At 44.4% G+C, this 16,218-nt stretch overlaps 1 protein-coding gene across 4 annotated transcripts; it reads left to right on the plus strand.

Annotated features, from left to right (window-relative positions):
• Positions 1 to 518: 518 nt before the first annotated feature.
• disp3 (dispatched RND transporter family member 3) lies at positions 519 to 14,283 on the plus strand. Of its 4 annotated transcripts, none has more exons than XM_020093713.2 (22): positions 519 to 658; positions 892 to 993; positions 5,246 to 6,250; positions 6,335 to 6,554; positions 6,680 to 6,816; positions 6,935 to 7,069; positions 7,672 to 7,832; positions 8,008 to 8,147; positions 8,257 to 8,348; positions 8,475 to 8,639; positions 9,015 to 9,176; positions 9,247 to 9,393; positions 9,483 to 9,619; positions 9,720 to 9,895; positions 9,991 to 10,121; positions 10,396 to 10,580; positions 10,671 to 10,797; positions 11,638 to 11,783; positions 11,882 to 12,041; positions 12,656 to 12,769; positions 12,906 to 13,078; positions 13,275 to 14,283. In XM_020093713.2, exons 3-22 carry the CDS (start codon positions 5,254 to 5,256, stop codon positions 13,632 to 13,634), a joined length of 4,065 nt encoding a protein of 1,354 aa, XP_019949272.2. In that variant the 5' UTR covers positions 519 to 658; positions 892 to 993; positions 5,246 to 5,253; the 3' UTR covers positions 13,635 to 14,283. The 4 variants fall into 4 exon arrangements, with proteins under 4 accessions (XP_019949272.2, XP_019949273.2, XP_069380058.1 ...); XM_020093714.2 differs by having other exon boundaries at positions 13,278 to 14,283; XM_069523957.1 differs by having other exon boundaries at positions 9,994 to 10,121.
• Positions 14,284 to 16,218: the final 1,935 nt, after the last annotated feature.

The raw sequence follows: 16,218 nt of genomic DNA on the forward strand, positions 1-16,218 counted from the left end.
AACAGAGGCAGCAGAGTGAGCTGATGGATACGTTGAACGTGGTTATTTTATATGCAAGTGAATGAGGGAAGTACTCTTTGGACAAACAACAATGCAAACATGACAAGTCTCATCAGCCTCACAGTGATGCTGCTCACATAACAGTCAAATCTACAGTAGCTGCTGGAAGAGCACCACGCTCTGAAATGAGAAACCAACCACAAGCTAATCAACACTTACTTCAGGTGATTATTTTCAATTATCTGCTCTTCTGTCTCTCACTCTGTAGCCAGTTATTCTGATCACCCTTTCATAACACACCCCACCTCCCCACCAACTGAGACCAGACTAGACCATACCACTTCTGACAGGATGGGAGGGGGCTCGACTGCAGCATCACGACAAACTGCATCGTTCTGCTCCCACAAAAGCAGCTGAATTGAGATGGAAGCAGTCCAACACACGTTTTGATTCATTTCTAAAAGAAAAACCCTCCTTTGTGCTCTCTTGCCTTCCATCAGAGGGGTGCACAGGGTTTCGGGCTGTGCTCACCTCCTCCTCTGGTGAGCTTGGCAGCAGAGCAGGCTGAACAAAGCCATGGGAGGGAGAGAGAGAGAAAGAGAGCTAGAGGAGCTTCTACGAGGAAATGTCTCTCACTGACTGTCGCCTGGACAACCGGGTAAGAGAGGAGAGGAGGGGAGTGAGTACAAGAGGGAGAGAAGGAGAAAGGACCGGGGAGAAAAACAACAACACATTATTAACTGCTGAGATTAGAAGATTCCTGTAGAGTGTTTGAGGGGGGCTGGAGGGATGGAGAGCCCCTCGGTGTCTCTCTCTCTTTCTCTCTCTCTCCTTGTGAGTTATTAAGTCTTACAATAAACCTGTAAATAATTTTCTTTTCCCTCACACCAGAGTACGGAGGAGATGAAATTGCAGAGCACAAGTTCAGCACATTACAAGTGGACCCAGTAGACCTGAACGATCCACCTGTAATTCTTGTCTAATCAGCCTCAGGTAAGTCTCTACTAGACGTTGCAGGCATTTGCTACGATAAGGATGATTTAGTCTTTGCCTGATTATACATATTGAAACACATTAATTATTTAAGGCAGTGCACTGTGTAATTATCTAGGAAATTAGGGAAAAAGCCAAGATATTGTTTTAGGATCAATAAAACATAATCCAAATATGCCTGCAGCCTGCTAAGAGAACAAGCATTGTTCTTTAGAGCATCTCTGAGGAAGAGAAGTTTAGGAAAATAGGCTTCATTTTAACTTCATTATATAGAGAAACTACCTTCATTCAATACAGTAGAAGTATTTGTTCAATTTTTATTCTGTAGAGTGAAAGAAATTGCATGATAACATCCCTTGGATGCGCCTCACATTGTTCACAGAGAGCTGTGTGCGTACTTCAGTGCAAGCGGGGAATTCATCGACAATAAGAAAATGAGCATTGCTGTCAGGTGCAAATGGCTCTCCAGAGTTTGACTTGCACCGTGGTCTCAAGCTTCACGGTCCGTAAAAGAATAGAAGGCAGAAAACACACACTGCTGGGCACTCGCGCATGAGGAATGTATTCATAGAGCACTAGTGGTGAAATCAATGCCCCTTTAAATGAGGTGGTATTCTGGCTGAGGTTACACCAGCCTGAGTGTGTGCGGGGCAGGAGGCAGCTTGTGATATCCATATTGGATGAGATGGAGACTAGATAAATTGAGGAGTGGGGAGAGGGGGTTATTTTTAGTTGCTGTCAATAATGAAGGTTACAAATCTCTCACCTCTGTGGAAAAGATAAAGACGGAGAAAAGGTGGTGGGAGCGAGGGGAGGAAAGGGCAAGAGAAAGAGGGATGGAGAGCAAAGGGAGGGTGAGGATGGGAAGGGTTCAGGTTTGCAGTGTTCTCTGAGCTCCCACCTTAACTACCTGACACAATCCAGAGATGTGGCGGAGGAGAAAAATGCTGAGAGTCACTTTTTATACTTTTTTCATTGTTAAAAAAAAACTGTGGGTTGAATGTTGGAGGTCAAATAACACTAACCTAAAACTGTTATTTCTTACTCACTATTTATACCTCACACTTGCTAGATAATACCAACTAGATAGTAGCCAAAGTAGCTGCAATAATAATTGGGCTGAAAATATTATTCTTTGCTCTTGGTGCAAATGAAATCTAGAAAATCAAGAAAACAGATCACTTTATCAAACAGTCAATATTCCTTTATTCAGTGTGACGATATGAGCTATACAGGCCAGTTTTAGTTTTGGGGAGGGGTAGAACCCCTCTAACTCCCCTTAAATTACAACTGTAGAGGTATGATGTGACCACCCGGGCTACACAATCCAATACACAGTCAAATGTTCATTTTCTCAAGTGATTCATATACAATCTTCAGCCCTGTGAATAGTCTCTGCTGTGACAGTTCATGTCAGGCCCCTCAGTGCATTTCTCTGTTTAATCTCTGCTGCAGACAAAGAAACACAGCCTCACTATTAAGAATGTCATGCTGTAGCTTTAATATAGACAAATACATATTGGAGACATAGCTTTTTATTCCAATTCATACAGAAAGCCGGATGCTAAATGACACCCTATTTTTAAGCCACACCTGCACCGGGTATTAAGTGACCGTGTTCTCCTAATCTTTGCAGAAAAATAGCAGTGTTGAACAATCCTGGCAGCTTGTAAACACATTAGTTAGACCAGGCTCTGCACCGCTCGCAGTGCTTTGCAGCTGTACACCGCACTCATAATTATTGTGCATGAGGTGCAATGTTCTCGCATGAGGAAGAAACGTCAGACTCATCAAGATGAGAGAAGGAAAAAAAAAGGATGTGTCCCTGAGGCTATGCGTCTTTCCTCCACTGTACCTGTGTGCTCTCTGTTGCAAAACACACAGCAGGTGAAGAGAGGGTTAGCATGAAGTACAGAGCTCCTCCCTCTCGTCTGAAAAACCCAGTGTCTTATCAATCTCTAATGAGTTCCTCGAACTGTCAGACTTCTGCACCACTAATCAGCGTGTTCTGATGTTCGAGACAGGCGCAGAGATGAAGCTGTGGAGATGTAGTGATAGGCCTCTCATTTAGATTTTCTTTTCTCAATGAATATTAAACAGTAGCATTTCTTTTTACTGATATTTGAGGTGCTGCTGGTTTTGTTTGAAGGGTGATGGCAGTGGTGTGTGTGTGTGTGTGTGTGTGTGTGTGTGTGTGTGTGTGTGTGTGTGTGTGTGTGTGTGTGTGTGTGTGTGTGTGTGTGTGTGTGTGTGTGTGTGTGTGTGTGTGTGTGTGTGCGTGTGTGTGACTCAAGTAATTTCCTAGACTTTTCTCTCCTCCTTCCCTTCCACTTCTTTCTCTCGTCATCTTTCCATGCTTGTCTGCGAGCCTCCTTTCATCCTCTGTTGATGAGTTGTCAAAACAAGCTGAGAGAGGCCGAGATGAAATGTGACAGGATTACAATAATCTAATTACCTAAATTAATAAAATGAATCCCATCTAATTAGCTGTAAATGCACAATTATGTCATTTCTCAAGATTGGTTATATTGCCTGAGCAGAAATATTTGTCTGCAGAGGAGACATGACTTGCATCATAATATCACTGAAAACATCTCACTGCTTACTTAGAATAACAGCTCCTATGATGGGTAAAGATATCCAGCGATACAGTCTTCAAATGACAGCCCGCAAATTGGAACAAATTATTTTTCCTTTGGTTTTAGAAATCAGACAACACTGTAATTTAAACACAGACTGAACATAATTCATTAATTTAGCTGCTATACTGCATATTTCTTGCTCTAATTTCACACTTCAAAATGAAGCTTCCCAACACCATTAATGAATATGTCCTCTAAAAGAGCAACGGGTTCACATCCACACTGCGTGGGCAGCTGCTCTGCCATTACAAGGTGCTCTGGTTTCTTTGTCACTGCAGTTGGATGACATGATAATTAATAGAAACCCAAGTATTCGCAGATTTAGAAAATAAAATACCCAAACCTAGCCTCTTTCACAGAATATTAGACACAGTGTGGAGCTCCTGATTTATCTCTTTCATAAAATGAAAAACATCCAGCATGAAAGTGGATTAGCTGGATTATATAAATCCTGTGGACATTAACTCTCAGAAAGTGAGGAAGTGTAGAGCTCAGGCTGTTAATGATGTCCATGAAACGCATCCATGAGCTGCTCCATTATCACTGAACTAGAGAATGAATTTGAGGACACAGTGACCGGACATGACATGTGATTTTCTGCAGTAGATGTGAGCACATTTTCTGCTTTAACACACATGAAATTTTACTCAATTATAACATTTCAGCAGGTGTTAGAGCACAAACAGAAATCACATAAATCCAAAAGCTACCAGTTAACTTTCAGCTTCAGGGTTTGTCCTTTTTCTCTCCCACCTAACTCGGGGAGTCTTAATAATTTATACAAATATTGATTAGGTGGTATAATTTATATATTTCTCTTTTGGTATGATGGATTTTTCTTTTCAGCTACAGAGCTTAACAAGAAAAAAAAATCAAGATTCACAGTCTCACCTGGCCATCCTTAAAGCAATGTTCTAAAGAGAACAGATAAATTGCTGCAGTAAGCTCACAGCCACTTGAATGCAAACTGTCCACACATTTCTGTGTGTTGAGGAGAGAGAAAAAGTGCCACCTATTGACACTATTAATGAACCAACTGCCAATCACTGCAGATAAACCCTTTCTCTTATTCCACAACTGTGTCTAATATCTCACTCTGCTCCTCCTGTCTGTAATTAGACAAGTGAGATGATTTAATTTGCTGCAGAGGAGACACAGCTACGTGGACTGCTGATATGTGGAAAAGCCACCTGCACACTGGGTGATAATGGCTTGCACGCGCATACAGAGAGAAGAATTAAATCACAGCTTTTAGCCTGTCTCACCTCCGGGCTCTTGTGATCAGCATCTTAAAGCAGGAGCCAGCAAACCATTTTCTCTTGTAAGCCCTTGAGATGGTTAAAAAAAAAAGAAGGTCTCCCTCCTCAGTTTTCTCCATGTGAGCTGCCAATGGGAGCCCTGCATCGCCTGCTGCTTGAGGACAGACTTATTTCTCACATCCTTGCACTCGCTGTATGGGCGAACACTTTGGAAGTTGCCTTGTCCTTTGTTTTGCCTTATGTCTATGTCAGCTACTGCGAGTTCAAACTTTCATTTTGTCCTCCACTTGCCCTGGAGGGGCTGTTATTTCAACTCAAAGATGATCAAGTGGTGTTATGTGTCCCTGACAGGTCTCAGCATGGATGTGGAGGATGATCCGCCGCTGTTTCAGACCAGCTGGGGAGGGGAGGAGGAGGAGGAGGAGGAAGATGAGGAGGAGGGAGAGGATGGAGAAGCACAGGCAGCAGGACGGAGGTGTTTCTCTGGGGATGCTGGGGTGTGTGGAGTGTGGAGGATGGTGGGATGGGTTTACACACAGCCATGGTCCAGTGGAGTGGTTTTAGGGGTAGTTGTCCTGCTGCCATGTGCCCTGTTTGGCTACATGCTCCTCTACTGCCCTCGCCTGGACATAGACCTCTCCTACAGTGCCTTCGAGGTTCACAGTCACTTCTCGGCCGAGCGCTTTGATGCCCTCGCCATTGCTGTGAAGACTCAGCTGGGATCCTGGGACAGACGTAGGCGAGATGTAGATAACAGCGAGTCTGAGGCCCTGCGGGAGCTGCTGCTGCAGGGACTGGGCAGACAGGCAGCATTCGACAGGATAGATAACGAGGGCATGAGGTCCTCCAGTCCTCAAAATGACCCTTCACAAGCAGGAAATTACCTGAAGAGAGGAGATAAAATGAGTAGAGATAATAGGAGAATACCTGATTTGGTTCAGGAGGGAAAGAGGGAGCACAAAAGCTCAAATGACACAGCAGAGGAGGATAAGGAAAGGTCACAGGACAGAAAATCCACTTTGCCGCTCATTAGGAAGCGGAGGTTTTCTCCCAACTACTACTTGCAGAGTCAGGCCCTTTCAAGGATCGAGCTGGTGTTCGTAGCTCAAGGTGAGGGTGACCGCAACATCTTCACCCCAGAACGTCTGCACACCATTCACCACGTGGAGCGTCTGCTCATGCAGCACCCTCAGTTCCATCAGTTCTGCTGGAAGCCTCTGGAGGTGCTGAGGGATCTACCACTGGGGCCCTCCTACTGCTCCCCACCCAGCTCCCTGCTGTCCTACCTCTACCCCAGTGAGAGAGGAGGGAAGATATATTACGATGGCATGGGCCCAGACCTGGCTGATATTCAAGGTGAGGAACTTTAGGGGGGAAATTGAATTTTCCAAGCAGTACCTTTAAGAACCTAACTGTACTGACTTGCTGTGCTGTTTACAGGGTCCCTGAGTCTGGCCATCACCCACCCACAGTTCTACTGGTACGTGGATGAGAGTCTGTCCCCTGAGCACCTCTCCTCCTCTCTCTTACGCAGCGAGATCCACTTCGGAGCTCCTCTGCCATCGTACTTCTCCCTGCAGGACAGAGCAGACGAGCAGAGGACACGCTTCAAAAACTTTGTGGTTCAGTACGCAGACATCCTCGCCAAGCAATCCACCAGGTCAGGAAAACTATCAGCTCATTACTTTCCTGTTTTTATTTTGCTGTGCTCTGTGTTCATGTACTACACATTGTTGCGTAGAGTCATAATTTAATGTGACTGTTTATCTGCTGTCCTTGTCTCAGCCAGGTGAAGGTGCTGTACGGAGGCACAGAGCTGTTCGATGATGAGGTGAGACACACCTTCTACAACGACATGATGCTGGCTGTCATCAGTGGAGCCTGCATCACTGTGCTCGTCTATGTCCTCACCTCCTTTTCTGGTACAGTAGGACCTGTTTCTTATTCCTTTTGAATTGATTTGTACATTTAAATTAGATTCAGTCTGATTTTTGTACTTAATGTGAAAGTTGATGAGCTTCTTTCCTCGTCTCTCTGGAGTCTTTCTGACTTTCTTCGGGCTGGCCAGCATTGGACTGAGCTGCTTGATGGCTCTTTTCTTATACCATGTCGTCTTTGGTGTGAGGTACCTGGGCATTCTCAATGGAGTGGCAGCTTTTGTTATTATAGGGATTGGTAAGAGAAAATAAATACACTTTTTTCCTCCACCCATCCACCCATCCATCCATCCACTCATCCACCCATCCACCCATCCACCCATCCACCCATCCATCCATCCATCCATCCATCCATCCATCCATCCATTCATTCATCCTGCTTATCCTTTTGAGAGTTGCACAGGGCCGACATATAAAAACCAGTCTGCATGTCTTTGGACTGTGGGAGGAAGCCAGAGCACTTGGAGAGAACCCACACAGAAAGACCCTGAACTGGGATTTGAACTGGGAACCCTTGGCTATGAGGCAACAGCAACCTCACAGTGGTGCGACAGCAGCATGGCGCATAATTAGAACCATGTCCATTTTAATATAACACATTTAGTGGATTGTGTGGAGGTGGAGGTGCATAAGGCCCAGCATGTACTGGCTGGGCCATATGCTTTGCAGATGTGTTACTAATGATCACACATGTCACACATTATTTCTTGAAGTGCGGCAAACATCTCTTTTTTTATTTTCATTAGGCAAAATTCCCTTCACTTCATTAGTTCGACACTCAGACAGTTGCTGCCATCTTTACGTCTCTGATAGCTCATTTGTTTTCTCATCATCTCCCAGGGGTGGATGATGTATTTGTGTTCATCAGCACCTTCAGACAAGCGTCTCATCTGCGTCACCCGCAGCAGAGAATGATCTACACCATTAAAACAGCTGGCCGAGCCACATTCCTCACCTCCTTCACCACTGCAGCTGCATACGCTGCTAACACCTTCTCTCAGGTAACCCTAGAAGAAACAGTCAGCCATTAATAGAATCTGTGCAGGAAGAATAAATGACTCTCCAGTTATGGCTGAATAGAAGCGCTTCTCTCAGCAGACAGGCTTTTTAATGTGATAAGCTCAAATTGAATGTTTCAAGGTCCTTTACACTGTACTGCTTTTAACCGACACTCAGATCCCAGCCGTGCATGACTTCGGTCTATTTATGGCCCTCATTGTGAGCTGCTGCTGGCTCTGGGTGTCCGCCCTCATGCCAGCCGCACTGTGCATCTGGACTCAGTGTGTGGAGCCCCACGAACACGCCTGGCTAAACTGGTGAGCCCCATTTTTTGTGTGAGCTGTTATTTGTGCATGCTGCGTGACACCACGGCCAAGTTGTAATCCCTTGAGCTGTCTTTCTCTGAACTTCCTCCTCCCTCTGAAGCTGGAAGTTGTTTTCATGCCTGTCAGCCAGCCAGAGCCCTTTGTCGGATGAGGATGATGATGTGGCACTTCTGTCGGTGGAGCTGGAGCCAGGTGAGATTATTATCTCCCCAGCATTGTGCGAATGCCGGGGGGGAGAATGGGGAAAGGGAATGAGTCCAGGCTGTAAAATGCTCCTGTCCAGGCACCACTAAAGCCCCTTCTCTTCGTCTCGGCCAGGCTCCTGTGACACAGATGGCGACGCAGCCATTCTGTCCCTGTCAGTGGAGACACCTCTGTCCCCTCCAGGACAGCAGCATGTGGGTGTGGTGAGCATGAACCTCCAGTGGGCCCTGAAGCATTTAGTGGCAGAGCCAGCTGTGGAGCGACGAAAAGCTGTTCTAGGTGAGATTTGATATAAACCCTGAGAACTCACAAGGATCCTGACACAGCTGAGCTCAGTTTATACTTTGAAAATATCTAATGAAATTCTATAGTTTAGTTTTCTCACATATTGTCTGTAGAGTTTGACACAAATGATTTTGACTTGAGAGGAACCTCAAGCTTGAATGAGAACTATTGAGGAAATGCTGTAATCTCCATTTGTCTCGAGGGGATAAAGTCTGTCAGAGGAAGAGTAAGCATCTCTCATGAAGTATTCATCCACCCTCTTCAGGAGGGACTGTAATTGATCCTTGCTGCTGATCTGTTCCTTAGTTGCTTTATCAATTCCATCACACCCTCCTCTCTCCCATTGTTTGTCACTATCTTCCTGCCCAGGTGTCTTCCTCCTGATTCTGCTGTTATCTGCCGGGTGCTGCTGTCTCCTGAGGCCGGCCACTCACGCACCTCTGCTTTTCCGCCCCGACACAAACCTCCAGACTCTGCTGGCTCTGAGGAGCAACCTCAGCGGTCAAGGCATCTCCTGCCCCCGGTGCTCAGGTGAGACAGAGTCCCCACTTAACTTCAAAAATCCAATCCAAGTATCTCACATGCATTCTGTGTTCCGCAGGTGTGTTCATGGAGAAGCCCCACTCTTTATACAGCCACAATTCCTTATCAGCATTTAAGATTTCTACGCATCAGCAAACTCCGAGCTCGACAACCTCAAATGCTCCTCGTACCTCGGTAAAACCCAGTTCAGGCACAAACCAAACAGGTAGAGCATCCCTCCCATAAAAAACAATCCTCCTTTTTATTTAAAGCCCCCACCACCACTCTGAAATATTTCACTTTTACTGTTTTTAGGCTCTATCCTGACAGTGTATATATCAAAGCTGGACCTTGGAACCTCTGCAACCATTTATCGTTTCTCCCTTAACACCAGCACTCCCTCCCCATGGAAACTATGCAGCACAGAGCATGACCAGGTTTCATCATTTCAGGTCTGGGAACTGAAAAGATTCACTTGATGATATTTTTATTATTAGTTGTAGAGTTTGGTCTCTGATGTGCATCACAACTAATCTTGTTTTATCTGAATAGGCGTATAGTCAGCCCCACAGCAATTACACCAGCAGAATGACAGTGTGTGTTTCCCATGTGTACCACCCGTACCCCAGCTGGATGATCACATCTGGCTCATGCCAGCACAGTCATGGCTGGTCGCCAGAGTTTTCGTTTTATGTAGCAGCGTCTCCGCAGCAGCAGCAGCACAGCAGGTGAAGCCACAAAAGAAGAAAAGTCAAAGTAAATGTTGGATGGAGTGTTGTTTCAGTGGGGTATCCGTCACTGCAGCTCTGCTCTCTCCTCTCAGAAGGCTATACTTTGCACAGCAGCGCCTGAGACCTCATCCCAGCCGAGTGTGTGTCGACCCTCCTGGCTGCGGCATCGGTTCTGGGCCTGATGGACCCACACAGGGAGTCTTTTATCCTCCTCTTTCCAGTGGTGAGTGAGGAATTGTCAATGTCAGAGAGCATCGTTAACATAGAGACAGTTTGTCGGCCCACCACGCACACTGCTAAAATGACTTTTTATGTGATTTATCTGCAGGTTGAAAATAGAGAAAATGCAGTGATATAACTTATTTTTTCAAATACAGCTTAAAGTTGCAGTCTCTGAACCCACTACAGGATTTTTCCACAGTACTCCAGTTGTAGATATTTTTACACTGTATAAATAAATACCCTTGTGAGATTTCTCTTTGGTTCTATTTCCAAAGGTTCCTCAGCTGCTTCCAAAGCGAAACCATCCAAAACATTTGGCTTTAACCCGTGCAGCGGGGGTGTGTGTGGCCACCCAGCAGTGCGTCCTCTGGTTGACACCGGGGCCATGGTTTTTGTCGTGTTTGGTATCCTGGGAGTCAACCGCACTGAGCCCAAGGACAACCATGTTATTGGAGATATGGTGAGGGCCATTATTCATCAACAGAAATATTGAAGAGCCATATTTGAAAAGATTTTCTAATGGTGTTGATATATATTATTTTCTTCAAAGGGCAGCATCATATTGGATCCAGACTTTGATATTTTCCAGGAGATGGGGCATCTGTGCAAAATCTGTAAAGCTGTCAGTGCAAACACACAACTAGTGAAGCCAGGAGGAGCACAGTGTCTGCCTTCAGGTAACAACTAACTGAAATCCTATCACATAAAATAATGATATGAAATAACATAGTAAAATAAACTTTAGTGGTTCAGTCATGTTTAAATCAAAAGCACTAGCTACTCAAAAAGAATATCAGCAGGTTTTTATTATTCTTTTAATAGTAAAATGTATATACTTTATGTGGTGTCATTTGAAGATGTCATTCTTGAGTTTGAGAACTTATGTTGGACATTTTCCACTTTGCAATATAATATTAGGGTCTTATGAAGAATTTTTTTATGTAGATTACAATAAATAAAGTCACAATATATGAGAAGAAAGAAAAGATGATTTTTTTGGGGGGAAATAAGCTACAGGGAGATACTGTGCTCGCTTCCACTTCCTTTTGATCCAAGAACCAATCTCATTGTTTCTGGAGAAACTACGAAACCCTTTGAAGATCACGCAGACTGCAGTCGACCATGGCCAAACATTTCCTCCTCTGCAAAAGAGGCAATTTCCTGTAAATCTGTTTGGTTCTTTCTTCAGAATAGCCTCAGTTTCTTGCATAATCTTTTCAAATTGCTGATACTTATGATGATGGGGTGCTGAATTCAGTATTTTGTATATTGTTATTATTGAAACTTATACTAAAGTATAACAAAATGCTGAACATTCTTCATTTGAATGCAGGCAACAGGTTGATCTTCTGATATTTCCCGTCTCGTAGCCTTAAGTGGCCCTAATACTCTGCATAATAAAATTCTGAACAAAAAGAAAGGAGATAAATCTACTAAACTGTAACTAAAACAAATCGTACATAGAGGATAAAAGTGCTGAAAAGGGTGTTTCTTGTTGTTCCCTCTGTTCTCTTCAGGCAACAAGCTGTCTTCTATTCTGCCCCTGCTCCACCCTGACTGTCACTCTCTCCCTGAACCCAACCTGCTCCCGGGCCAGCTCTCCCATGGAGCGGTGGGAATGCATGGAGGCAAGGTCCGCTGGCTGTCTATGGCCTTCGAATCTGTAAGGCTCTTCCTCTTTCAGCGCTGCATCTTCACACCTAAGCTGCATGTTTCAGAACTGGTATCGTCCCTAACGTGCTTTTTTCTTTGTCTCCTGAGACCACGTACAAGGGGAAATCCTCCTTTCAGACCTACTCCGACTTCGTTCAGTGGGAGAACTTCATCCAGGAGCAACTTGCCAGCCTCCCGCAGTCATCTGCTCTGCAGCGAGGTTTCCAGACCTGTGAGCACTGGAAGCAGATCTTCATGGAAATCATAGGTAAGTGAGAGGTGGTGTGTCCTGCAAAGGAGATGTTGTCGTCACATCATGATATTTCAAAAAGACCTTGAAGGATTTTGGATACATTTAATGAGTTTTTGATGATCAAAGGTTAAGTACACCCTGGCGTCAAAAAAAAGTTTTTAACAGAAACATTTATTATCTGGATAAAATGATGAAATAATGACATCTTATATCTAAACGGTCAAGGTCAACTTCACTGTGAGGTCATAATGGTCGGCGTAAACACTTCTGACTTTTATTCGACATCATAACTCAGGAACAGAGGGAGAGATGGTGACTATATTTCCTGCCACATGACTTGGTGGCTGAGTTGTACAACCACGAGGCAGTAATTCACATGCCCGTCAAGCTGGAGCGTGACCTTTGATTATGTCATCAGTGACATGGTGTCTTAAACACAGTTACTGTGGTAACAAAAAGTAAAGGGTACATTTAAAAAAAAAAAGCAAAAATGTCCATTTTGTTGTCATGAAAGTAAAAGACGAGACAGATGGACAGAAGATGGAGTGATTTCTCCATTTATTGGTTAGCGTTTGGTTATTGGTTGATGAAAAAGTTTTATACAACGGTTCTCTCTGCTCTGTCTGTAGGTGTGGAGAGCGCCCTCTGGAGTTTGCTTCTGTCTTTGGCCATTTGTGTGGCAGCTGTGTCTGTGTTTACTGCTCATCCTCTGCTGCTGCTGCCTGTTCTCATAACCATTCTAGGTAAGAGAGGATGCCGTTTATTCATGCATGTAAGCGACTAAATAAATGATGATGAATTATGGTAATAATAATAAATGGATCATTCATGCCTGTGTTGTGATCGGGTGTGTAACTGTGAGTTTGGGGCCTTGAGCAGGAGTGATCTGTCTGGTTGTGGCCATCATGTACTGGCTGGGCTGGGAGATGGGAGCAGTGGAGGCCATCTCTCTGTCTATCCTCGTGGGATCTTCAGTGGATTACTGTCTGCACCTGGTGGAGGGATACTTGCTGGCTGGGGAGATCATGCCCTCTACGCCTGGTTGTAACTCGGTATGGGAGTGTGAATCAAAATTCGTCTCACAGCAGCAGTCACGAGAAATTAGAAAAACCACCACAGCATGTTTTCTGTTTACACACTAAAACAAGCTAATGATGAACATTTTGGGTTTAATAAGGCAAGAAGCACCCTGAAGGCTGATGAATAAAGAGGAATGGCTCGTCCCATTAATCTGTGTTTTGTTTGCAGCAGCAGCTCCCGACTGAGAGGCAGGCACGGACCCTGGAGGCAGTGAACCATGTGGGCGTTGCCATAGTGTCCAGCGCCGTCACCACGGTTATCTCCACAGTCCCCCTCTTCTTCTGTGTCATTGTGCCTTTCGCCAAGTTTGGCCAGATAGTGGCCATCAACACCGCCGTCTCGATTCTGTTCACCCTGACCGTGACTGTGGCCATGCTGGCGTGCATGGCCCCCGCTCGCTTCCGCAGGCCTCCCAGCGCCGTGCTGAAGGCCTCCCTGGCTGTGATGGCGGCTGCGGCCGTGGCAGCAGCTCTGTGCTGGGTGGGAGGACAGCTGGGTGCATTGGCCTGGCGATCAATCGGCACATAAACGCAACCGTCCGTCAAATCACACTGATGTCAGGCAGAGGAATACCTCTGAACGCAGTACTGTATTTTCCTCCTCATTGAGAAGGAATGTCAGATTACAATCTCACAGCACAAAGATGTCAGAATCAACTCCATCATTAGAAGCAGTTTGTCACCACAAACATTTTTCTTGTATTGATCAGTGGATTGTAAAGTATTGGAGAAAAGAAAACATCTCACCTGCTGAGTATCACTTCTAAAATGTCAAGAGTAAGTGGCTGTGACTCAGTAGTGGGTTGACATGATGATTCAGTCTGAGGTATCGCCCTCGGCTCTGAGGTGGAGATGATGTTGAGTAATCGTAGGGAAACACTGGCTGAGTCACAGTTTTCATCCGTGTAACTTATTGAGTTGTGAAAAGCAGCTGACTGTTCTGTGACCTGCTGTCGTGAAGAACAGGGCGCTGAGCTCTGACGTCCGTGAAGATTAGTGTTCACATGATTCATGGCCATCTTGTGAAACATCACACTCGCCTATTTATTTATTTATTCAATATTTTTGGGGAGTGTTTTCTTACTTGTGCATTGAATGTGATTTTCAGAGCCATATAGAGTTATGGACATCCTGCAGCTGTGTTTGGATTAAAAGTCGCCAAATGTAAACAGTGCAAAGGTTTCAGTGTTTTTTCGATGTCTCAATCTGCTGCTCTCACACTTTCTGAACTAATGCTGCCGGCACAATCTTTTCCAGAGCTGTGTGTGCCAATACTCACCGCAACCATCATCCTCTTCTCTGAACCTTTCACGTGTTTGTATCTAAGATCTCAAACTGCTCAAAGATCTTTTTGTCATCAGCACCAATTGAAAGAGATTTTCTCGTCAGCTCCTCAGGTTCACCCTCCACATGCCCTCCACCCACTTGTAGGCACTCCATGTAACCCATTCTGCTCTCACACAATTTATAGTACCACTCCAACGCCCATCGGTGCTCGCTCCAGTCTGCCCTGCAGTGAGGGCTGTTTGTCAAAACTACAAAACACAATAATGGTTGGAGAGAGGGACTCAGTTGCGGTAAGAGCAGTATATTTCTGTTTTTTGTGTGTGTGTGCGTGCTTTTTGGGAACGTCAAATAAAGCAGGTGCAGAAAGCCTTGGGTCTTTTTCTTTTGTGAAAACTCAGCACTGTTTTCCTCTGCATTGTTACATAATGGAGCGGAGCAGGATGAAGAGCTGTTATTGTTTGCTCACTGTCACATAATTATTGATAGAGCCTCTGTAGTCACATGTCTGGTTAGCTTCCATTAATTATTCATATGGAACAGCCCAGATTTAATATTTAAATTGCCTCTTATGTTGGTTCATCATATTATGTCACATTGCTCTATATGGTAACCTTTCTGTCCGCTGTGAAAACGTAGGAAGATGCAAACAGATATTTTTAATAAAAACAGGAAAACCTCAGTGAACCTTTAATCTGGAGAGTTCTCTGTTCATTTTTTTTACTGGAGCAGCAGCATCACATGTGTTATTGCAGTAAAAACACGTCACTTGCCAGTACATTTGCAGTGTCAGTGGAGCGACTTGTCAGTGGTCCATTTATATCTCTTTTAATGAGAGGTCACGTTTTCTTGCAAACAATCTGCAGCTGGTGTATAAAGCATTATAGGATAAGATGTTTTGAAATAGGGAAATACAGTCGTTTACCACTGCCAAGGAGGTTATGTTTTCATCTGCCTTTGCTTGTTTTTCAGCAGTGAAAGAGGAGAGAGAGGCGCAAACCAACAGTCGTGTTACCATCATGTTTCAGCTCTGACAGACTATAGTTGTTATAAAGAAAACAATACGAATGATATTTATAGATGTAAAGATGTTATTAATGAAAGCAGCAACAGTTGATATAATAATAATTTTTGTTGTTGTTGTTGTCTGAATCCTGCTGCTCTGGAGGGGAGAAAGGTACCTGCAGAGAGAGACTGGGGAGGGGGTGACGTGTGTAAATGATGCTGTTTCGAGTTGAATTAGAACGCAGGGGCTTATGGACACTTAGATGATGCCAGAGGAGCAATATGGAGGCATTTTCTGTTTTGTTTATTTTCTGTTGTTTTTTTAACGTGTGTAGACAGGGTCGCCATTTACTTCAATTATATTGGATTTGGCTGCAATGCTTCACCCACCCCTCCATCTGCATAGTGGTGAGTAGAATTTTAATCTTTTGGTGAAATTTCCTTTTAATGTTCTTGAAACATTCCTAAAGTGATTGGACTCATCAGGCTTCATCAGGCACAGCTGGGTATCATCTGTGTAACAATGAAGTGTATGTGGTGCTTTCTCATGATGTTGCCTAAGGGGAGCATATATAAGGTGAAAAGTATCGGTCCAAGTACAGAACCGTGGGGAACTCCATGACTAACTTTTGTGTACATGGAGGAATCATTGTTAACATTAACAAATTGAAAGTTATCTGATAAGTACAACTTAAAACAGCCCAGTGTTTAATCCCTACACGTTCCAGTGTCTGTAACAAGTCCATTATCTGATGCCATGAAAAGGTCCTTAAGTCAATTTTAGCATTAATTTTTCTGTGACATTTTCCTTAATTTTTCAGAGA

This window comes from Paralichthys olivaceus, chromosome 4, assembly GCF_024713975.1.
Source record: "Paralichthys olivaceus isolate ysfri-2021 chromosome 4, ASM2471397v2, whole genome shotgun sequence".
In the NCBI taxonomy this organism is placed as follows: domain Eukaryota; kingdom Metazoa; phylum Chordata; class Actinopteri; order Pleuronectiformes; family Paralichthyidae; genus Paralichthys; species Paralichthys olivaceus.